Genomic DNA, 23,963 nt, shown 5'->3' with positions numbered 1-23,963 from the left:
TACTCACTGTCTAGGCTGACATGGGTTTTTTTTAAACCATATATTGGAGGGTAGCTACGCGTGAGGAAATATACTACAGAACAAATCAATGCTCTTAAGGACAGGAAGAAGAGTGGAGGGAAACAAATTAATCTGAATGTTCATCATTAATGGCGATTTGAGAAAGCCACCCCCAGAGGCTTATAACAATTAAGCAATATGTGTTTGATTATCATCAGCTTGAGTTCCTGCTTTATGTAATGGAAGATATGGGGCAGCACAGTGGCGCAGTGGTTAGCACCGCAGCCTCACAGCTCCAGCGACCCGGGTTCGGTTCTAGGTACTGCCAGTGTGGAGTTTGCAAGTTCTCCCTGTGACCGTGTGGGTTTCTGCCGGGTGCTCCGGTTTCCTCCCACAGCCAAAGACTTGCAGGTTGATAGGTAAATTGGCCATTGTAAATTGCCCCTAGTGTCGGTAGGAGAATGGTGGGGATGTGGTAGGGAATATGGGATTAATGTAGGATTAGTATAAATGGGCGGTTGTTGGTCGGCACAGACTTGGCGGGCCGAAGGGTCTGTTTAAGTGCTGTATCTCTCTATGATTCTATATCATCAAATTAGTTTATACCAGCTAATCCACATGCATTCCTTCTCGTTGTATGCATTATGAGGTGATGAAACATGCACTTACTGCTTGGCTGAAGACAACATCTCTCCTCTGATGCAATGCCAGGGCCTGTGGTATATTGGAACCACAATCTTGAAGAAGAACAAATACCATGGCCTTCTTTGCTCTATCAATCACTTCCTTGACACAGTCCTTTAAAGTAACTACCAGAGGATATAGCCCTTCGTACCAGTCATCTTACAAAACAAAGAGACGAAGAAATGCAAGACAATTGTACAATAGCAGAAATACAGTAAAAGACTAACTTAAGATAGCCCACATTTGAATTATACCTCCTACTGAATTACAAAAAAGCTCACAATGATATTTATTTAATAAAATTCTTTTTGATGGCTTTATTGAAAATTAAAATCCCCTGGAAAATAAAAATCTTCAGCAGTAATGTTGTTTACCAAAATAAATACAGGATAACATGTAGCCTGTAGTGTGCTAATAAGACAGCCACAAATTAAATGGCTCAGATAATGTTCCAAATTGAGAGACTTAACTCAAGCAGTTGATGGAACCAGAGAATCACAGGCGTTTACAGCACAGATGGAGGCAGTGTTGCATCAGGTCTTGGCTAGAGGATTTTAGAATTAAAATCCTGTGCTTCCCCCACAGCCATCTGTTTCAAATATTTATCAAACGTATCTCTGCTCAGCTGCTCCCAATACTTTGCTATGAAAAGAAATTTATCCTAAACATTCTTAGTGAATTTTAAATTGATGATCCCTCATCACTGACTCTCCAACAGGAAACATTGTCTTTCCTTATTCACTGTATAAAAACCCTTTCTAATTCTTCTCCCGATTCCTTTTGAAGGCCGAAGATATATGTCATCAGAACCCAGTGGCTTATCCATTTTGAGTTCTGCTATTTTTTTTAAATTGAGAACAATTTATTTTCAACAGTTATCTCTAACAATTATTTCATATCTGCCTCTAGTGGACATATTCCCCTTTCCACAATCATCTGTGGAAACAAATGGAAAATATCCAATAATCCTACTATAACTTTATCTTCCGCAATTAGACTCCTTCCATCATCCCTAAGCAGTCCAATGCACTTAAATAGTTATTTCCTTTTATATTGTCTGTTATCCATTTTCCCATCTAATGCCCCTTTTCACATTCCCACTATACTTACTCCATTCTTTTCTGTGTTTCTTCAGTATTATTAGCTCCAACTGTCCTTTTAAGTTTTATTTTTAATCTCTTCATTAGTCCACATAACACTCTTCTTTGATGTACAGTGTTTTCATTTTATTAGAATATATTTGGTACTATATCCATTTTATATTTAAAGATTTCCCACTGCTGAGCTGTCAACCTGTTTGCTAACTTTTCTGCCCAGTCAAGTATCCCTTCTTGATTATGCCTCTGTGAAGTGCTTTGGGATGTTTATCTAAGTTAAAGGCATTACATAATCGTAAGTTATTACCCTGCCCTTTTGTAGTCCAGCACCCTTATCTTTGATTCACTATCCCTTTGCACTCTTAGGTTGAACCTAACTTTGTATGGTTTGCCAGTTTGTCCCAGAAATCACTCCCATGTCCCAAAATGTGAATGCTGCCCTCCTTGACCAGCCCTGCAGTCACATGTTGACTTTCCCTTAACCTGCCCAGAATTTGGCATCTCAATCCTTTGTTAGTGTCTCACAGACTCCAGAGTCCTTCATTTCTTATAACACTGCATGCTTCAGCAGGGGGCCCAGATTTGTCTGAGGCTAGCACCACTTTAAAGCTAGCCAGCACCTCTTAAAGGGGAGATGCTTTCTGACTGCAGCAGCTGCTGGAATTTTTTGTGAAAGCGACTCTGAGCAGGAAAAAAAGTATGAATTATGGAGCAACAGTGAACAGCACACGCTCCAAGTTTCTCTGATGCTGCACTGGATGGCTTGGTGGAGGAGGTGGAGATGGGGAGAGATGTGTTCTATCTATAGAGGGTCCGAAGGCCCTCCAAATAAATTTTGCAAAGGCAGATAGCCATGACAGTCAATGCCAGGTGTCATGCCCTGAGGACCTGGATGCAGTGTTGCAGGAAGTTCAATGACCTCACACAAGTGGTCAAAGTCAGGAAATGAATATTCAAATGCCATGTCCCACCAACTGCACCACTAGGGCCATATTCTGATCAATGTACCAGGCCCCCTTCATTCACCTAACAATCTTGATCCATTACAACTCATACCTCACATTCATAACTTCACCTCACACTCATACACTTAGCACTGCTGCAAGCCTCACACCCACATCTCACAGTTTGCACAACCTGCCAGATATTCAACCATGACAGTCACATGACCCGAACACATTGCACCACACTCATGGATACACTTGCAGGACAGGTTGGTGCATCAATGGAGGCATCAGGAGCTAACCATGGGGGGACAGGCATGGCAGCACGGCCTTAGCCTGATGGAGGAGACAGTCAGCACCATCATTGGATCAGCCATCGCTGAGGCTGTGTCCAGCAATGGGGCTGAAACCATCGAAGATAATGCTATCCTTGTATCTAATCTTCCTTTTCACACCCTACTTCCTTCTCATCCCATAATCTCTTCTGATTTGCAAGCTGCAAATAGTGTAAACATGAACCTCTTGCCTTCCCTCCCCACCCCAACTCCCCTCACAATAACTCTGTCCTTGTGCCTTTTTTCCTTTCTGATACCCAAAAACATCTACCAGACCAGGCAGTGATATAAGAGCAAGAGGTGGAAGAGCTCAGATGCTGACTCTGCGCATACTTTAGAGAATATCTTAGAGATGGTATCTGTATGTGGTGGCACACCAAGCATGAGTGCCTGGACCCAATGCAGGGACAAGGGTAGTGCAGGTGTCACTTCACCAGAGGGCAAGGCCATACCTGAGTTCTGCCGCAGAGGACTTAGGTGGGTACTTCAATGGGGCAGGCTATACTAGAAGGCTGATGGATATGCACAATAAAATACTTGGTGCATTATTAAGCCTGCCAGAAAGCCTAGGTGCAATGTCAAGCAGCAGTGAAGAATCCAGCACCGACTTGACACAGAGCTTTGCGCAGTGCTTGGAGCCCAGCCTTTCCAGCGTGGAGATGGCAGCCAACATCATTAGCACACTTGCAGATCCGATCACCATGCAGCATCTGATGGCTGATGTCTCAGCTTCCTGTCACACTCATGAAAGGAACAGTTATGAACTAAATTGAACTGAAGCAATTTTGAAATGTAAAAATGAACTGGTGAATTAAACTCCAAAAAAATTGACATATTTTGCTGCAGACAAGGTGGAGTAAAAGGTGAGGTGACCTCTCCTGTACTGGAAATATACATCGGGGACTGCTGAAGATGAAACCCATCATCATGTGTAGACTAGTTCGAAAGCACATTAAAATGCAAAACAGGTCATTCAATGCTAAATAGCTCCTATCTTCAAGAATTGGGTTGACAAAGACCTTCACAACCAGGCCAACTCCGGATGCAAAGCCAAGATAATAGGTGTGAAGTAACACCACTTTATCAAGATAAGCCAACATTCAAACCCCATAAACCCCATTGTGTATCAGTGGCCACATATTCAAAGACATTGTATGAACACACCAGGGGAGACCATCCATGGTCACCTGACCTAAACCAAACCTGATAAAGGCTTTCTTAAAAAAGGGTTTTCTCTGAAGGTGAGAGAGAGAGAGACACACAGCCAGCATCTGACAGATCCATTCGAGCCAAGAAGAGGACCCTGCCTGTAACATCTTTAAACCACCGAGGCAGAGACTGAAAAAGGTGACCTTTAAAAACACCCCATTTGAGAAATTTTAACAAGATTGTCCATTGACTTTGACTGAGTCTTAAAGGAATCTGCAATCCTGCAGTGAACCAAGAAAAGGAACATCAGGCCAGCAACATTGTTAAAAATTCCTTCTGGAAAACCAAGGTGGTTTCAAAGTTAACTCTTTTTATAACAATCAGACATAAATGCATGCCATTCTGTAATCTCTATCTTTTCTTGTGTGTGTGCCTGTGTGAGTGGCTGAGGTTGTGAACATTTTCGGGTATTGTTTAATAAATTGTTAGCTTTCTTTTTAAACCTATGAGAAAACCTGTCATTTGTCTGTTTAGTTGACCTTTAAAACACTCACGGACTAAAACACTATTTCTTAAAAAAACACTATGTGCGGTCAGCTGAGAGGTGGAAAGTGGAAGTCACCTACACCACCTGCCATCTGTCCATAACATTACATTGCATCACAAGCAGAAGCCAATCTACGTCTGGATGCTGCCATGGAGGTGCAGACTGCTGCCATCATAGCAATGGATACCAGTGCTCAAAGTGGCTTGCAGGGTGTCACAGCAGTCCAAGAAACTGTTTGCCAATATATTACTAGGAATGCTGAAGTGCTGCTGTAGGGACTCTGCGAAGCATGAACCTGTTGTCCTCTCTCAAGATGATAGCATCCGTCGTCCCACCACTGCCAAACCACCCTTATTGTTGCCGACCAGCAAGCCAGCCCAGACTTCTGCCACCCTTGCCCCATGATACAGTCTGAAGCTGGGCATTCTACATCCAGAGCTGCTTGATATCATTCTGCAAGGCCATCTTGCAGTCTCCCCGACTTGAAAGTCAGCAGCCTTCCAATGGCCATGCTGCAGCCACTGCTTAAGAGCACTAAAGCAGGAAAAGGCAGTGTAAGACAAGCACTAAGGGAATGCACAAGGGTGATTAGTTGATTCTTGTATGAAATAGGGCATGGTTTAATTTATAAATTTGGTTTGGAATGTTTACTTTGTGCTGGCTTTTATTTTTGCATTGCAGCAAAGTAGCCACTGTGATGATCAGTAACAGACGGAGGGTAAGGTGCGAGAGTGTTGGTAAATGGGGAATTGGGATTGTGTTAACTGGTATCGCAGTCGGATGAGTGAATCACAGACAGCCCAGCCAGAAAGGGGTTATAGTAGTTTCTCCTCCCTTCCTCTTCCTTTGCCTCCTCAGCTTGTTGTCATATAGCTGGTGGCAAGTGCTGTGCGCTTATGATAGTGAGGTTGTGCACTAAGCAACAGACCACCACGGATCTTGACATGCATTCTACTAAGTACTGTAGGGGCTCCAACAGACCAGTCCAGGCAACAAAAGCACTATTTCATCACCCCAATAGTCTGCTCTGTCACATTTTGTGTGGAAGCCTGGCTTTCATTGTATGCATGCTGCTCTTGTGTGTGGGGGTAGTGCACAAGAGTCATGAGTCATGTTGTCAAAGGACAGCCCTCATCATCCAGTAGCCATCCTCTGATTTGTCATGGTGGTTCAAATGCAGATGGCACAGTGGGCTGCCACAGAATGAAAGCATCATGATTGCTGTCAGGATAACAGGCATTGATCTGCATGATGCACTGCATATAGTCACATACAAGTTGGACATCAAGGGAGTGGTACATCTCAGAGTTGATATGTGGTGCCCAAAAAGCAACATGCATGCAGATAATGGTACCCTGTATCATGGGGAAACCTGATACGCTCGTGAAGCTATGTGTTTGCTGTGCCTGCTTCTCCCTGGCAAAAGAGAATCAAATGTGTTCGGCTCTCTTGGAATACAGAGCCTCAGAGACCTTATGCAACAGTGGACAGCAAACTGCAAGATGTTGCAAATATCACCTGCTCCAGCCTGCATAAAAGTCTATGTCCATAATCTCCTTCACAGCCAGCAGCAATGGTCCAAGTCCTGCTCTAAAGTTGCAGCAGGTGGCAGATTTCAGTGAGGACATCCTTACTGAAGTGCAGGTGTCTCACAAACTTTTCCTCGCTGAGGAGAATTGCTCCCTGAATACTCTGGACGGAACCGCCCTCTTATTGAGAAGTCCTTCTCCTCCTCCCTCTTCCTACAGCTTGTCCTGCTCTGTTAAACCTCTTAATTCTCCCTCTCATGCTGTAGTCCAAGAGGAATGCATAGTACTGCATCCAAGTCTGGGAGCAAGTGGTTTTTGCAGAATCCTTGAAGTCAAAACAAAGTCCTTCAGCATGTGCCACACCACTCCCTATAGACTTTAGCAACTGTAAAGAACTCAAAGTCACCAAACAGTTTTACAATTGCATCAACACCTAGTAGAAATCAATCAACTAACCTGTATAGTAGTTAAATAGCACCTTTAAATAGCACTGGTGGGGAGGTGGGAGGTTCCTGCCAGCTGCTGAATGTGTGTTCAGCTATGCATGTTTAGGAAGTGGCATTGGCTGGAGCACTGAGCTGCAAAATAGCAGTGCTAATGCAAAATCAGTGTTACGTGCTGACTGATGTTAAATCTGCCTACTGTGCATACTTCCGTTGGATGCTCTCTGCATGCACGTGAAGATCCTCACCAAAATGGCATCTGGTATGCGTCACACCAGAAGTGTGTGCACACGCCATTTTGTAGCCAAAACAGTAATCATAGTGCTGAAAAAATGGCACTAAAGGGCTGAAATTTGTCGTCTAAATGTTTTAATGAAACACTGCAGCTAGGGTCTTCCGCCTCTGTCCTTACCAGCCCACAATTTTCTACCTATTAAAGTGAAAAAGAAAGCAAATCAATCATAAATACTAAAAGTCATCCATCTCAAATATCTATATTAAACTAAATTGAGGAATTAAACAGTACTCCCAGTTAAAATAGATGTAAAGTGTTACAGCAGAGTCATTGCCTGTTCTTTATCTGTCTTCCTATGGTTTGTGTAACTTGAAATTACACTTACCACATACTGAGGATGTGATTTGATCAACGGGCGAAGGTTCAAGCTCACATTCTTGCCCAGTGTCACCTTGTTCAAGCAGTCGGTCCACCATTGCAATAATACAGTTCAAGCTTTTCCCCACATTCACCCACACTCTGTCCTAGAAAAAAAAATCAAGTTATATCCAGAACAAAAAACAGATTTTCTGTACTATGATTGTACGTATACTATGAATGTCAGTAAATTCATAAAATTATTGCAAACATTGCCTTAACTTGCAATCCATCAGTCATAAAACACAAGGTTAAGAAGATACAGTTTGAGAAAGAAAACAAGTCAAAAGACTGGAAGTGCTCAAAAGAGATCTATGTCTATATTCAACTGGTAGCATCAAGATCTCCTTTCTCTGTCAGCTGTAAGGTTTTAAGTGAAATGAATCTCAAACTAATTTCCAGTCCACATCTCAAAGCGACCACGGATATGTCACAAGTTGACAATCTGACTTAGAGTAGCCACAAGGCTGGCATGGAAAATGGAAATGTCACACTGGTGTAATAGGAATTTCTCTTGTGAGGTTAGGGTTATGACAAATTGTTAGGATAGAGTATAGGCAGTTTGACTCTGTATCTAATCAATTCTGTGAAAGGACTGGGATTTTATGAAATTGGATGTAATGAATTATTCATTAGCTGCTTTGAAAAACACAAAATTTACTACCGAGAAGTATAAATAAAGAGTATGCAATGAAATACTAAGGTTTGCTGTTACAAAGTATTTTTGACGCACATGTATTGCTGTTCAAAGAGCATAAATTTATTTTGCCAGCAGTTGACATTATTGTAAACAGACAGGCAACAAAAATGACTCCCATTATGAGATAATGGCATGGATGTTGTGGTGGTAATGACAGCGAAACAGTTGGCGTTCCCCATCATCATTACTCCACTGAAACTGAGGGAGTCTGCATGTGAGCAGAGTAAAGCAGAAATCTAGAAGTTTCTGTCAATGATTCTACGCTCCTTCAAAGGGTGCAGTGTTGAGGTTCCCACAGAGTGCGATGCCCAAACAATCAGTGAGTTCATAAAAACTTCCACTTTTGCACTGTAGTCTCACTGTAAAAACCCTTGAAAAAGTAACACCTTCTTGAATGAGGTTTAACTGGGTTTTTAACAGCACATTAACTTCATAATTACTGCTAAGCACCTTTACTGGCCCGGAAAAGCTAATTTTACAGTTGGGAATGTAAAATTTCTCCATTATGATAAAAAATATTCCACATTTTTAAAAAGAAGTTTTAAATGTGTTTATATTGATATTTCAGCTTCTATTTAAATCCAATTGTAACCATTTATTTTGCTATCTAAAAAGTTAAATTAAAAGTAAAGGATAAAATGGTTTCAAACTTCCCGAGTTGTCATTTGTGAGAATATTTCAATATTCAGCTGCTTATTCTGCTTGCTGACATCATTGTTGCTACATGCTTGGCGATCCCCTTGACTTGGCACCTGATTTAAACTTCCATCAGGAAAGGGAAAGTCCGCGTCAAAGAGATCTTTGCGGACAGCCTTCCTCGAAGGTCAGAGGCGAGTGCCATTACTTCGCCGCCAACTGCAAAATCTAGCCCTAAATGATTTGAGCTTGAAGCATGATTATGCAGCATGATTTGAAACTACAGTAATATTAGATGTAATTTGACTGCACGTTACATAGCACATTCTAAATATATTGTGGTGCACCAGTGTACAGAAATGTAGGGCTTACGATTTCCTCGTGTAGAATTGTTCTTGATGAATAACTAATTAGAGAAAATGGTAAACTATAAGCAAGGTTAATACGTCCGCTAGTTATAATGCAAAAGTTCTCTAGATATCACTTGCCCAATCTTCCTCATCATATTCAGCATGGTGAGGTATTGAATCGTTGCTGGACCTGCGCTCACTGTTTTCGCACTGTTGTTCAGTGTCTTCTGGATTATGGATGAGATTTGAGTGTCTTTTGCTGACGTAACTTGGACGAGCCTTATGTAGAGCTAGCAGGGCACTTCTCAGCAACTGGTCTTCAAAGGCATGTACAAACTGCTCAGTCTGTGAAAATATACATACATACATACATTAAATAACTGGTTTGAATTTAATTGAATCTATCTGCCTCTTAGACAGAGGGCTGGATTTTGTGCTTCAGCCAGGGCCTCCTGGCACCGAGCCGAAAAGGTGGGAGGAGACGCTGACTAGGCCTACTCACAGCAACGCCACCCCCCACCCCCCCCCAGACCGATCCTCCGGTCTTTTAACTTCAAAGTTTCATGAGCTGCGATCCCCGTCCCTCAAATGACAGGGAGCACGCCTCCAAAAGCTGCCGGACAATCAGAGGGCCGGCAGTGACACCAGGACCCAAGCCCAGCGTTGGAGTCCTGGACCCAAGGTGAGCGAGACGGGGTCACCTGGGCCAGTCCGGAAGGCCCAGGCAAGGGAGGGCTGGGGGTCCTCTGTGGGCCACAAATTTCCCATGGAGGAGTGAACCCTCCCCAAACCAACAGGGAGGGAGACTTGTTTTACAAGACAGCCTCCCCTTGTGGGGGAAGTCCCCACCATCCCGTGCCAGTGGTAAGATAATATCCCAGCGGCAGCAGGAAGAGGCCCTTAATTGGCTGATAATAGGTCTCTTAAGGCCCTCAATTAGCCTCTGGGTGTGAAGGCCGTCGTCAGTCTATCTCATCCCTGAGACAATCACTTGGCAATGGGAAGGCGATGGGTCCTCCACCCCCCACCTCCCGCCTCAAGGGGTCACACAAAATTCCGGCCACAGTCATTCTTCCCTCACCAACTAGTTGATAGCTTGAACCCTTGGTCTACTCAAGTCTCTTAGTTTGGCAAATGAAAGATCTGCCATCTCACCAAAGGTGGATGGTGAGAATCACAGAGAAAATAACATCTTTTATGATGAATTTACAAGTTTGTCAGTTTTTTTTTTTTTGTTTATTTATCCTCCTTACTGAAGTGGTCAACATTCATGTGTGAGCACAGACAATGAGTGTCATCTGGCTATTCAACAGCAGGAGGCATCACAGCTGAGTCTGATCCTATGCTTTACCTATACACACACGCAGTAGGAGTTACTGATTAGGAACCAGAAGCCTAACTGATTTACTCCTTCCTAACTTGTGGTGCTACAATCAATTGTAGCAGCTGTGGCACTGCCCCTGCTAAAGTCAACTAACTAAGCAGAGAATGAGGATCAAATTTAGGAACTTTCAGGTATGTGTCAATCAGCTATTCACCAAATTAACCAACAGAAATTAATGAGACTAGTTTTGGTGTTGGAATGACTAGCTCATTATACCAGCAAAAAAAATGGAGGGAAAAAAAGTTCTTGGATTTATATCACACCTTTGATATTCTCAGGATGTCCCAAAGCATTTTGTAGCCAATTAATCACTTCTGAACTGTAATTGCTGCTGTTTTGTAGGCAAAAAAGGCAGCCAGTTCTCAAACAAGCACCCACAAACAGCAAACAAGAGCATAATCTATTTTTGGTATTATTGATTGAGGAATGAATGATGGCCAGGAGACCTCCCTCCTTAGTGCTATGGGATCTGCAAGGCATTTTGATAGCTCGTGTATTTCTGTTCTGCTGTAGGCATTTTTAATATCTCTTGCATTCCTGTTTATAAGTAAAATGTAACCAGTTGTGGAGCTCACTGGATGGTGCGGAAGACATTGGGATGAAGTGAGAAGAATTCTGACTGAAGACATTATCGCTGGGGCTCATATTGTACTTCTTTAAAAATAATGACCGTTTAACTGAAAACACATATGCACAGATGTGTCATTGAAATGGTGGCCCCAGACTATTACAACATCAGACACTCCGTCTACAACAACTCTGAGGGACAAAGCCCTCTCAGAATATGTGTGAATGGTTTCCTTCCTGCCTTATCAAACTGCAGATATCACATCCATTGCTGGTATGAACCCCACCACCTCCACTGAGAGCAGTATATAACCACATGCAGGTTGTCTTGCATAGCCATGGTGGGATCGATAAGGCACCGACACCCAATCGGATGACTCAATTTGAGATATTACGTTATATGTCAAGGGAACAGGATCAGAAAGGGGTATAAAGCCACAGCCCACAAGGACATTGTTACTGCAGCCGGGAAGTGTGGCTTGGTTAGTCACAGGAAGTCGTGCAGAGGAATTCGTTCAGCAGACTGACCACCTGGGAACGATCTCCCGTACGCAGGTCTAACTCAGCAGCTGGTGTTGAAAGTATATACTATTGTTTCCTGGGTTAATAAAGATTTTCCACATAAAGTGGAAATTGTATCCAAAGTTTCTTTTGTGTCATTGATGCATAGTACAGGGTCAGGACCTTAGAGGGAAGTGAGACCCCCTGCTTAACACTCTTACAAATCTTTTATATCTGGCTGAACTGGCAGACAGGGTCTCGGTTTAATATCATATAGGAGAGGCAATGCAGCATTCGCTTCACGCCATAACCTTCTACGAGGTGATAAAACTATCAACTGACCTAAGCTGACAAATGATATCCTAGTAAAAGCTGACAATCTATTCACCATTTAAATATCAAGAAATACATTTTGATAACTGACCTTTAACTACAGGTTCAGATTTGCCAGAAGAAAATGGCCAATTCTTTTTGTGAAGTGCTGATAAATCTTAGAAACTAATGGTAGAAATTAGAATTGCCGGTTATTGTATGGGCACTTAAATCACTCACATCAGACTCCTTTCTCTACTATTTTAAAGTAGCAGTTTTTAAAAATTTGTTCACGGGATATGGCTATCACTCTTGACAAAATAGCAGAGAGAAATTTGATGCAAGCATAATGAACATTCATAAGATAGCACTGTCAACAGCAATTGTTACCCTCTGGTCGCTAAACTCATGAGTAGAATTTTGTCCGTGACAGACATTAAGATTGGTTTTGTTTGGCTTCATATGTTGCACCAGATGACGTAAAATTCCAGAGATGGTCATAAATTTAAATCCATCAATAAATGTTGACAATACATTAGTTCCATGCTCCAGAAGCAATAACATTGATCATACAAATGCAAGTCAAAGATTAAGATTCCAGGACTGGTAATCTTATACTTCTGGGCCAGTTATTATTCCCACAGCTAATTAGCATCACTTCCTAATTATTTTAAAGGTTTATTGCCTTGTTAAATCAGAGAAATTTCATCTTAATACATTCATATTCCATGTATTTTCACCCCAAAAATGCTGTTCAAAGTTCATATTTTTTTTTTTTAAGGGAGCAGAATTTTGAAATTGTTCACCAATGGTTGATAATAGTTGTCTTGTATTCAATTTCCTATTTTAAAAATACCACAGAGCAGAGTCCAACATTTATGTTGCTGCAAAGATGTATTTCTGATGCATTTCATTCTAAAGTGATCTTATGTAATAATCCGATCTGCTCTATATGCCAGAACTTTGTTAAGGTAAGAGGTGGAGTCTAACTTTACCACAACACTTGTGTGCTGCCAAACCTATTTGGCTGTTAATGAGGCAGAATGCCTGCTGTCAACAGTACCTACACAATGCTCCACTCCTACTAAAGTACTGCTAGTGCTTCTATTGAAAATATTTGCTTCTATCATTAAACTTTAAAAAAATACAATTACAAAATCACACATCATAACCTTTTTATTTCAATTTCAAATATGTTTCATCTATTAGGGGAAGGAAATGGTTGGTAATTTGTGCTACAACTTGTCAGATAATTTCTTCCTCTATCTCTCTGCAATGTGGCATGGCAGTACCAAACTGCATTGGACATCCAGTTAAGTTTGGTTCTAAAAGTATTTCAAGCGCTCCTCTCAGAATAAGATGAGGCTCCATCAGTTTAATAATAAAGCTGCAGTGGAGAAAGATAGGAAAATATTGATTTCTGAAAACAGAGTTTATACAAAGACTGGATACAATACTATTGTTTACTCCAATCGAAGGCAGGCAGCTAGCTAGTATAAACTACCCTGTTTGCATTATTATTAAAAGAGAGATGAATGATTATAAAGAAACACTGAACAATTTGGAAAGAAATATTAAGTACTGAAAAGCCATAACAACAGCAACCAGACATTGCAGCATCAACTTTACTGATCCAGATTGAAGATTTCGGATGCAATACCAAGAAGAAAAAAGCTCCAGCATGGTCAGGCACCTCTGACAATCCAATCATGTTCCAATCTACAGTGAGGAATATGTGTATTTGTTGGTACTCCTTTAACACTTCAACTTGATGAGAAAAACACTAAAGTTCCCCAAATGCCTGGTAAAAGCTCCTATTTAAAATGCATTGGCATACATAAAGAACTAAAATTGTTCAGGTTCAGTTTCTGTTATTTGATGCTGTCTGCACCACTAGGTGGTGAAAGCAACTAGCTTTAGCCTACCAGTGTTCCACTGAAAAGACATTCAGCATCACAGCATTGTGCTTTTTTTTTTTCCGCAGTATGCCAGCCTGAGATGGGCAAACAGGGTCTTTGGAGCCATTTTAGATTTAAGCTGATGTAACATTTGTACTCAGAGCCAAACAGAAAGTAGAAGTTTAAAAAAAAAACTGGGGCTGTTTTGTTAGAACAGAGAAGTGATTTGATGGAAATGATTTGAATTTGTATTTCAAACTATGAAGGGCTGAGATAAGTAAATAGAAACAGACTATTTCCAATGATTGATGGGACCTATATAGATAATTAAAGGTAAGAGATTTAGGACAGAGAGCAGCAGAAGCCTTTTTACAAAGAGGATTGTGAGGCTGTGGAAAGCACAATCATAGCTAAGGTTTGAAGCAGACAACATGGGGAGATTTTCAGCTGTCATCCATTTCTCACCTGAAAATAGGTGAATAGAAGGGCAGGGAATTCATCCGAACTAAGGCCTACCACATGCAATTTTCAGGTAAGCCTGCAAATGGGGGCACAGCATATCCACTTGTTTAAATATGTAAATCAGCAAACTTCATCATTGTGGGACCCAAAATTACAATTTTGAAGTATAAATAGGTGGAGAAAATCGGCAGAGAATGTTGGACATGCTCCACCGTTTGTACCAGGTAGTAACCAGTGGCCACTTCACAAAATGACTTAAAACCTCTTTCCTTTTATTTCTGTAGGGCCAGGAGGAGCTCTTGCTGGTTCCATTAAATTATTGTGCCCACTGCCAGCCTGTGCAGACCCGCCTCTGTGCTCAGCTTTCTCCATTTAGATTCAATCTGCCAACTGGCTCAGCATGAGCTACTAGATTTTCTTCCCTCCTATAACCAGTGAACTTCAACAGAACACTCAGTTTGGCTTCCACTGTTTGCCGGCTTCATTCAAATGGTCCAGGTATAATGAATCAGCTCAGAAGGAGGCCATTTGGCCCACTGTTTCCATGCCATCTCTCTGCAGGTGCAAATCAGCTAGTCCCATTCCCCTGCCCTTTCTCTGTGGCTCTACAAATCATTCCTCTTCAGGTGCTTATCCAGTTCCCTTTCGAAAGCTACAACTGAATCTGCCTCCACCACACTCTCAAGCAGTGCATTCCAGATCCTAACTGCTCGCTGCACAAAAACATTTGTCCTCACGTTGCCATTGGTTCTTTTGCCTTTCACCTTATATCAATGTCCTTTGGTTCTCAACATATCCACCAATGGCAACAGCTTCTCTATCTACTCTGTCTAGACCCCTCGTGATTTTGAACACTTCTATCAAATCTCCTCTCAACCTCCTCTTCTCTGAGAACAGCTCCAGCTTCTCCAATCTATCCAGGTAAATGAAGTCCCTCATCCCTGCTAAGAAAATATAGAGACATGCTCTTAGTACTGATCCACAAATGTAACTTTTCTTTTCCTCTTAGAAATCTTTCACTTCCTCTACTAAAGGCTGTGACTTCGTGGTCAGTTAAGTTCCATGGAGGCCAGTCAACCTAACAGTGAGTGCTGACAGGCTATTCCAACATGGGAGATTTTACAGCTGAGCTAGGCTATCCTCTTTCACTATCCATATGTGCCCAGTTCCAATGATCAAGAGTTCCCTCTCTAACCCAGACCAATTACAGTACTTCTACCACCGTAACAGTTATCTTAGCAAAAAGTCAGGACCTTCCTAATCTGTACAGCTCAGACATTAAAATTCACTGATCTCAAATTAAACTGTATTAATCACTGTGAAAAATTCACTACCAAATCAGCTTGTAGGAAAATTAGGCATTGATACTCAAAACATCAAAGTCACATCATGCAAAAAAGTACAAGTAAAAGATGAAAGTTTCTCTCAGTTAAGTAAGTTTTCATGAATTTACACGGAATATAAATTAAGCTCAAATTGTGGCAAATCACAGCCCAAGTTTTATTTCACCAGCAGAGATTCAGTTTGAGTAATTTATATAATGTGTCTCATTAAATATATCAAATACTCAAATAAGCTGTTGGGAAAGTACTGCAGCTTTAAACACCATTGACTCCACAACACCTTCAGGCATAAGTTATTAGATCGGGTGGAATAACAGCCTCCAGCAAAGCATTAAACCATATTTAGATCTACATGACGATATTCGTTCAATACACCCTGAAAGGCCAGTAAACCGGTTTGACACCCTCTATGAATGTAATTGTAGAGCTTTAAATAAAATAGAGTATATAAAAATGAATGGGTTATTACAATGTGGGAATTGGCCACCTAGCCTGATTTTGCATAAGATGATTTTTTTTAAAAAAGCTATTATTTCACTATAGAATGGTCTCAAGTTTTGCAAATACTATCATTTATTGTTACATTTCCCATATTTTTCCATGAAAAGGGTGACTTGAAAATCACATTTAATGTAATTCTATTTTGATTCATTAGGCACTTGTAACATTTACCTTAAAAAATAAAGTCATATTATTGTTGTTCTTTTAAAATGTTTTCTTTTTTTTGATGGTGGAGTAAATGAATAAGTCTTCAGGGGTAGTAGCTTCATAAAGCTATCCCTGGCATCAGTGTAGCTGAATTACTCTGATTTTGAACAGCACATGATGTGAGCTGAAAATCTACAAATAAATCTGGCTTATGGAGACAGTCAGAACCTTAGACCTTTTTTTGCAGACTAAATGTTAAAATAAATTGAAAATGTAATCAGTGAAATGATAAAATGGGAGAGTTCTGCAAAAACAGCACCGGAGAAATTTGTCTTTGCTATGTCGGTTTTCCATGCAGTAAGTGGAGACGTTCCACATCCAATCTGCAGTTACATTATAGGCACTGCTATATTGGTAAAGGGGACATTTGAAGTGGCTGCCAACAACTGTTAGGCCCCTGGCATAAGTTAATGAGGAGCCTAAAGCTTTATTAGGAACCCATTCTGAAAACTAGACAGTGCTGAGTGAAGCAGTTGCCAAGCCTGCTCCACCCATGATTACTTGGTATACAGGCAGCCTAACCAGAAATCCTTAAAGAGACTGCTGAAGGCTGCTGTCAATTCTTTTAAACTTACCTTTATATGGAGCTGGGAAGAACAGGATTTATCCTCCTGGCTCCACAGCACTACCAAAGGCTGCTGCCAATTTGCACAAGCCCCCTTCTTGTTCTCCTCCGCCACTACCTGGACTTATCTGGAGGGCCACTGCCAGCAAGGCTGCTGGCCCAAAATGAAGCAAAGTGGCGAGCTGCCTATGGAGGGCATAAGATGGGCTGGATTTTATGCAGGCGGAGGGGGTCCCAACACTGGGCCAGAAAGACAAGGGGAACCCTGCCTGCCTCAGCCATTTTAGGAACCCCCACGCTGGATTTTCTGCAGGCAGCAGCAGTTCCAATGCCGGGCCAGAAAGGTGAGGGGAACCCCGGCTCAGCCGTTTTGGGGACCCCTTGCTGCATTTTACGGCACTCAGTCAGTTAACTGCCTGGTGCCAGGGTCCCTGACCCTTTAATGATGTGGTTCCCGCCAGAGGGCCAGTGGCTCAGCAGTGCCACTGGGAGCAGCCCAGGACCAGAAGCAGCCATGGAGCCCCAGAGAACAGGTAATTAGGGCCAGGCTCGTCAGGGCCAGTCAGCCAGACCCCAGAAAGGGGTGGGGTTGTTGCACAGCGGTGGCCTTTGCTGCTAGAGACGCTCTGTGGGCCACAGACTGCCCAAGCAGGAGGGTCCCCCTCCACCCCAGGCCACAAGGTGGTCACCTGGTGTTGTTGCTGGGCATCCTCCCCATGGGGCAGAGGCCCCCACTCCCCCATCGTTGGTAAAATGCCAGCAGTGGCGGTAACAGGCTCTTAAGTGGTCATTAATTGTCCATTTAAAGGGACTCAATTGACATCAGGGCAGGAAGGCCATCCTTGGCTTTCCCCACCCCTGACAAAATTGAATGGTGTTGGGGAAGGCAACGGGCAGTCCACTCCCTGCCTTCCCTCGGTATTTTATGGGGACGACCCCCGTCTCCATGCCCTAGGGGGCTGATAAAATTCAGCTCCATGAGTCAGTAGCTCTTTGCAATTAGTTAAATAAGACCAGTGGCCCAATTTCGGGGCCTCCAGCTTCTGGTGCACACTTCAAGTACGCTGAGCATACTTGCTGAAAATGGCCTAAACCAATATCTAGGCTTGTAATTCCAAAGCAGCCAATATGTGGTGCTGAGTTCAGAAATGTTCTGTTTATTCAATGAGCTGGTAAAAGGATTGCATTTTCTTCAAAGCCATTCCACCAGCATTCTAAAATCTGTTACAGCAATTAGTCTTCAAGAGTGACAAGACTACTGACATGCTATTTATGAAGATAAAGCGGACATTCAATGAGAAACGCCCTAATTCTACTTTGGATCTTCTAATTTAAACAATAAATTCATCATACCAGGCTTCTGAATCTTTGAAGCTTACGATTATACATAAATTTGAACAGATTAAACACTCCCAATTTCCAGCAAGGAAACTAAATTTGTTCTTCAATTGTTAAGTGTGTTCTTCCTGTTGATTAATCATTAACAGCTGGATTTGAGAAACAATGGATTTATTTACATTAGTGCATCAAACTCTCCTGTTTTATCATGCCTTGTCTAATTGTTCATTTTCTGGCATTAAATCACGAAAATTCTTGGCTTGGATCAATGCTATCAATCTCTCTCAATTTTCAAAAATTTTATTAATTTGGGGATCTCAAAGTTGTTTTTTCCAACAAAGTCAATTTTTAAAATCTTTCCTCAGAATTTAGAGTTCTGAGACTAATCTGTGTTGCATAATCTATAGAATGATCACCATTTACTGCACACAGCACTTCAAATTAGATCTACATTGTCTCTTGTAAAAAATCACCATCAGTTGTTGATTTCTATTCTACCCCACCTCTAATGCAACCAAGTTTGCTGTTTTCCTTTTTGTCTAATTCTGATGAATATGGTTGCATTGCATTTCACCATTTAATCTGTCTCCACCTTTAGCATTATCTACAAACTCAGATTCTGGATTTCAATATCTTCCTCATGTTGTAAAACAAGGGTCACAAGATCAATCCCTAGAGTACCCCCCACATATTTCCTTTACAGCTTGGAAAGTGTATTCTGATGACTACCTTCTATTTCTTATTAATAGGTCATTTTTTTCTAACCCAGAACTTTATTCTTAATGCCCGATTATTAAAATTTGATTTGAAACTTTGTTAAGTGTGTCATGCAGGCCCCCACCTGCCAAGAATGAGGCACATTAATTTTGCCACATGGACATTACATTTCAAATTGTTGCTGGGAAGAAAAGACCTGTTACAAGGGGTTGTCAGGCTCCTGCCTGGAAAGACATTTTTGCATATTAGCAGACAGTGTGTGTAGACAAAGGACCATTCCCTGACACACACAATACGTGAAGCCAGAAGTGGTTATATCAGTCAGTCACGTAACTACCCTGCTAGCCAACTTGGGGAGTTTTAAATTGTAGAGACAGTGTTTGCTCCTGGACTGAAGCAGACCTCCTCCCCTGTCCTGTCTGCTGCCATCTCTTTCTCACGGAACTCTAAAAACCAACTGAAGACACATGAATCCCGAGAGAGAGACGTCTCCTACAGTAAAAAAGGTTAAAGAAGAATACTGGGTCCCACGAAAAGCGACAAAAGGACTCTACAGTGAGTTCGAAGAATCATAACTATTCCAGATATTGCCTCAAACCTTTCCATTTTAATTTTTCTTCTGCTCTTTTCAGTCTTTTTTGGCATCTGTGTATCACGTATACACGCTATCGTGAGCACATCGTGTATCCATAGGCTTCAACCGAATTAGAGTTTAAGTTAAATAAAATTTCAACTTTCTTCTTTAAATTTAAGAAAGCTTGCTTGTGCTTGTTTCTTTACCTTATAATTGGAAAGCGGTGAACAAGGATTCACCAAGGGGGAGCTAAAAAACACACGTGTTTAAAAATAAAACCCTGTTACAATAAGACCAGGTGAAGACTGAAAGGGTACCCTAGACCTCCTTCTCACTTGGTCATAACAAATGCTTTTCTGAAATCTAAGTACACAGACAATGTCATTCTCTTGCCCACTATAGTATTAATATCTTTGGAAATTCAAGAAAGTTAGCTAAGTATAACTCCCCCTCTCAACTCCATGCTGGTTGTGAATTATTAAGCTTTACGTTTCCAAATGTTACCCCAATAAATGCAACAACATTATTCTGGAGAGGATTCTTTTGCACCTTGTGAGCACGGCAGAATGTCAGTAAGATTTTGCAAATTTCCATCTCACTTTCTTTAAAGCTTTTGGATATATGTTGTTTGAACCTAGCACTTGCTTGCTATCAGAGTACCTAACATTTTTATACCATTTCCATTATTAACCACACACTTCTGTCATCTCTGGAAATCTCATCTCCAACTTGAGCAAATCTCCACCCTCCTCTTCTGTACTGATAGATGCAAATTAACTTGAAAAGCTAATAGGCTACAGAGTGGAGAAAGGTATATTGGTTGAATTAGAGTCCATAAAAATTAAAAGTCTGTGGGGTTAGGTGATTCGGCTGGCTTCTAGCTGAATTCAGTGGTCCAGAGGCTTTTAGTTTGAAGAGGTAGATGACTGGTTTCATGAGTCTCCTGGAGATAGCGATGCAGATGATTTCCTCCAATGGGGTTTCTGATTGTAGCCAGAGGTGGTCGGTCAACAAGCAGGATTTGAAAGCTTTCAAACTGAAAGAGACAGACAGACAGAGAGAGAGAGAGAGAGAGACAGACAGACAGAGACAGACAGAGAGAGGGACCCTCACTAAGGGTCTGTTCACATCAGTATCCAGGTGCTTCCCTTCTGCTGCAGAGAAAAACACCAGCTTAAAATCACAGACGGTGAGGGGCTCGTCACAGGACAGTCACTCAGTGATTCAAACATAGCAGTGAGCAGTATTTCTCTCCTGGTAAAAAGGAAAAGAATAAACAGCTCTTTTAAGCTTTCGGGGTCTTGGTTCTTGCTGGGAAATGCAGCCATTTTTTCTCCCTTCTCACAATCCTTTGCAATATAGCTTACAATGTAGATGATTAGGTGATCATCTTATGCTGCCAGCAAAGACATCCTTTTAGCTAGTCTTTTGAAATCTTTTTAAAAATATATAAATTCAGATCTCCAGTCAGTGGACCAAAGAAAACTCTCACTTAACAATACACATTGGCTTAACAATTGCAAGCAAAAAATTCAATCAAAAAAATCCTAAAACCTTTCTACCCTTTCTTCTGAAATGCTCCCAGCATCTGAAATGAATCAACAACTTGATTCCCCCAATAATTCATACCCCTTTCTTATAGCTGTTCTTTACAATTAGCCAGTCACTGGCCCTTCATATAACCTCCTTCTTGACAACCACTATTAGCTATGTATCTTTTATTTTATTTATTTAGAGATACAGCACTGAAACAGGCCCTTCGACCTACCAAGTCTGTGCCGACCAACAACCACCCATTTATACAAACCCTACAGTAATCCCATATTCCCTACCACCTACCTGCACTAAGGGCAATTTACCTATCACCTGCAAGTTTTTAGATTAGATTAGAGACACAGCACTGAAACAGGCCCTTCGGCCCACCGAGTCTGTGCCGAACATCAACCACCCATTTATACTAATCCTCCATTACTCCCATCTTCCTACCAAACATCCCCACCTGTCCCTCTATTTCCCTACCACCTACCTATACTAGTGACAATTTATAATGGCCAATTTACCTACCAACCTGCAAGTCTTTTGGCTTGTGGGAGGAAACCGGAGCACCCGGAGAAAACCCACGCAGACACAGGGAGAACTTGCAAACTCCACACAGGCAGTACGCGGAATCGAACCCGGGTCCCTGGAGCTGTGAGGCTGCGGTGCTAACCACTGCGCCACTGTGCCGCTGTATCATAAATAAACTGCTCATATTCCTTGATGCTTTTATGCACATAAACCTCTCTCTAGAATTCTGCTATCTACCCCTTCAGAATGTTCATTAGAAAACATGATACACAACTGAAGTCTCCAGAATACTGATAGCTGGAAATATCCTAAAGTACACACAGACCAGATCAGTGAGAAGAACAACCCTCAACACTGGAGCTCAAGAAGGCCAAAGACTGCCTAGCGAACTGAAGGGCACTGGGCAAGGACGGAATCCCAGCCGAACTGCTGAAGCACGGAAAGTTCCATTTATTGCCACACTTTTAATGACTTTCTCCTTCTCTGCTGGAAAGTAGGCTCTGTTCCACAGGAGATGTGTGATACCAAAATCATCACACTGTGCAAAAACAAAGGCGACAGAGGAGACAACAACAACTACAGGGGCATCTCACTTCTTCGCATCACGGGGAAGGCTTTTGTTAGGGTCATACTTAAAAGACTCCATTTATTTGCAGACCGAGTGTACCCAGAAGCACAGTGTGGTTTCCATGCCAGCAGATCTATTGTGGATATGATCTTCTCCATACGCCAGCTACGAGAGGTGCAGGGAACAGAGTATACCCCTTGGCCTTACTTTTGCAGATCTCACTAAGGCATTCGATACCAGGGCTCTACAAAATTTGGGAAAAATTGGCTGTCCACCGAAGCTCCTCAATATCACCCGCTCCTTCCATGACAACATTCACTTCACTGTACAGTTTTATGGCTCCACTTCTGACAGTTTGAGAGAAGAATGAAGTGAAACAGGGTGGTGTCCTAGCCCGTACTGTGTTCGGCATCTTCTTCTCCATGCTCCTGACCTTCGCCTGTCCTGCAGATATGGAAGGAGTCTACATGCACACTAGGTAGATGGCAAGCTCTACAATCAATCAAGGCTGAAAGCGAAGACAAAAACACATCACGTCCTGATCACAGAACTTCTCTATACTGATGATTCTGTGCTAGTCGCTCACATGAAAACGCAGCTACAAAGACTCGTGGACCGTCTCTCCCATGTCTATAACTTGTTCTCCTTAACTATAAGCACCAAGAAAACCATGGTCATGGGACAAGGTGTTGCATCTGCACCCTGATCATACTAAATAACACCTCACTGGAAATGGTCAGCAAATTCTGCTATCTTGGGTCCATGGTGACAGACAATCTGTCCCTTGATGCAGAGCTTGATACACAGATAGGGAAAGCAGCTACCACCTTTGGTCAATTTGCAAAACACACATAGGATAACACCAAGCTGACCCCGAGGACCAAGCTGATGGTTTATAAGGTCTGTGTTCTCAGCACCTTGTTGTACAGCTGTGAAACATGGGTGACTTACAGCTACCAGGAAAAGCAGCTCAATAATTTCCAGCTTCGCTGTCTGTGGCGCATTATGGGTATATCCTGGCAGGACAAAATCTCTAATGTGGCAGTCCTCTCAAAGGTAGAGCACCCAAGTGTGATGGCACTAATCAAACAGAGGCGGTTTTGGTGGATCAGAGACGTCCGCAGGATGGAAGACGGTCGCATACCCAAGGATCTTCTGTATGGTGATGTAGCCGGGGCCAGACGACCAGTGGGGTGACCAAAGCTGCGCTTCAAGGATGCTTGCAAGTATGACATGGAGGCCCTAAAAGTTGACTATTGCACCTGGGAGTCACTAGCTGGCGAAAGAGGGAAATGGCGACTCATCCTGTGGACTGGCGTGCACTACCACAATGACCAGTAGCTACAGCAGCTTGGCAACAGGTGCCAACATCAAAAACAACAACTCACAGCATCACTTGGCAGCTGCATGTGCAGCACTTGTGGCAGAACCTGCCTCTCAAGGATTGGCCTTCACAGCCATCAGCAAAGGTGCACCAAGAGAAGACACCCCACCTAAATGGATAATTTGCTGCGTGACCATCATCTTTCGTAGATGGAACAATGCCAACCAACACACAGACCATAAAACACATTTTCCACACCATCTCCAGCTTAAGTTAATAAAATTAATATCTCTGTTGAAAAACTTTCTTCTATGTTTGCAATTAATCAACAACTAGATGAATAAAAATGTTTTTCGACTTATCAGACTTAGAGATTGGTCTGCAAAACAGGATGAATGAACATGAGCAGTACATGGCTAGGAGATTGGCAGGCAGTGTAATGACACTGTGACAAGCAGTTTATATTATAAATGTGGACAAAGGAATTAAAATTAGGTCATAAATTATCGTTTTAAAACAGAGAATGAATTATGTCGCCAAACTTAGGTTTAGCTATACCTTAATCCCAT

At 42.0% G+C, this 23,963-nt stretch overlaps 1 protein-coding gene across 19 annotated transcripts in view; it reads right to left on the bottom strand.

The window, feature by feature from the left end:
• inpp4b (inositol polyphosphate-4-phosphatase type II B) overlaps window positions 1–23,963 on the bottom strand; it is a 996,728-nt gene that overhangs the window by 166,154 nt on the left and 806,611 nt on the right. For all 19 annotated transcript variants that reach the window (XM_068043111.1, XM_068043134.1, XM_068043119.1 and 16 more), the window contains 3 exons: window positions 9,205–9,411; window positions 7,349–7,487; window positions 670–842 (listed from right to left, as the gene is read on the bottom strand). In XM_068043111.1, the coding sequence (XP_067899212.1) occupies window positions 670–842; window positions 7,349–7,487; window positions 9,205–9,411 (519 nt within the window). The remainder of the gene's footprint in view (window positions 1–669; window positions 843–7,348; window positions 7,488–9,204; window positions 9,412–23,963) is intronic.

The sequence above is a fragment of the Heterodontus francisci genome, chromosome 1, assembly GCF_036365525.1.
Source record: "Heterodontus francisci isolate sHetFra1 chromosome 1, sHetFra1.hap1, whole genome shotgun sequence".
NCBI lineage: Eukaryota > Metazoa > Chordata > Chondrichthyes > Heterodontiformes > Heterodontidae > Heterodontus > Heterodontus francisci.
This window is presented reverse-complemented; position numbering and strand designations above follow the sequence as displayed.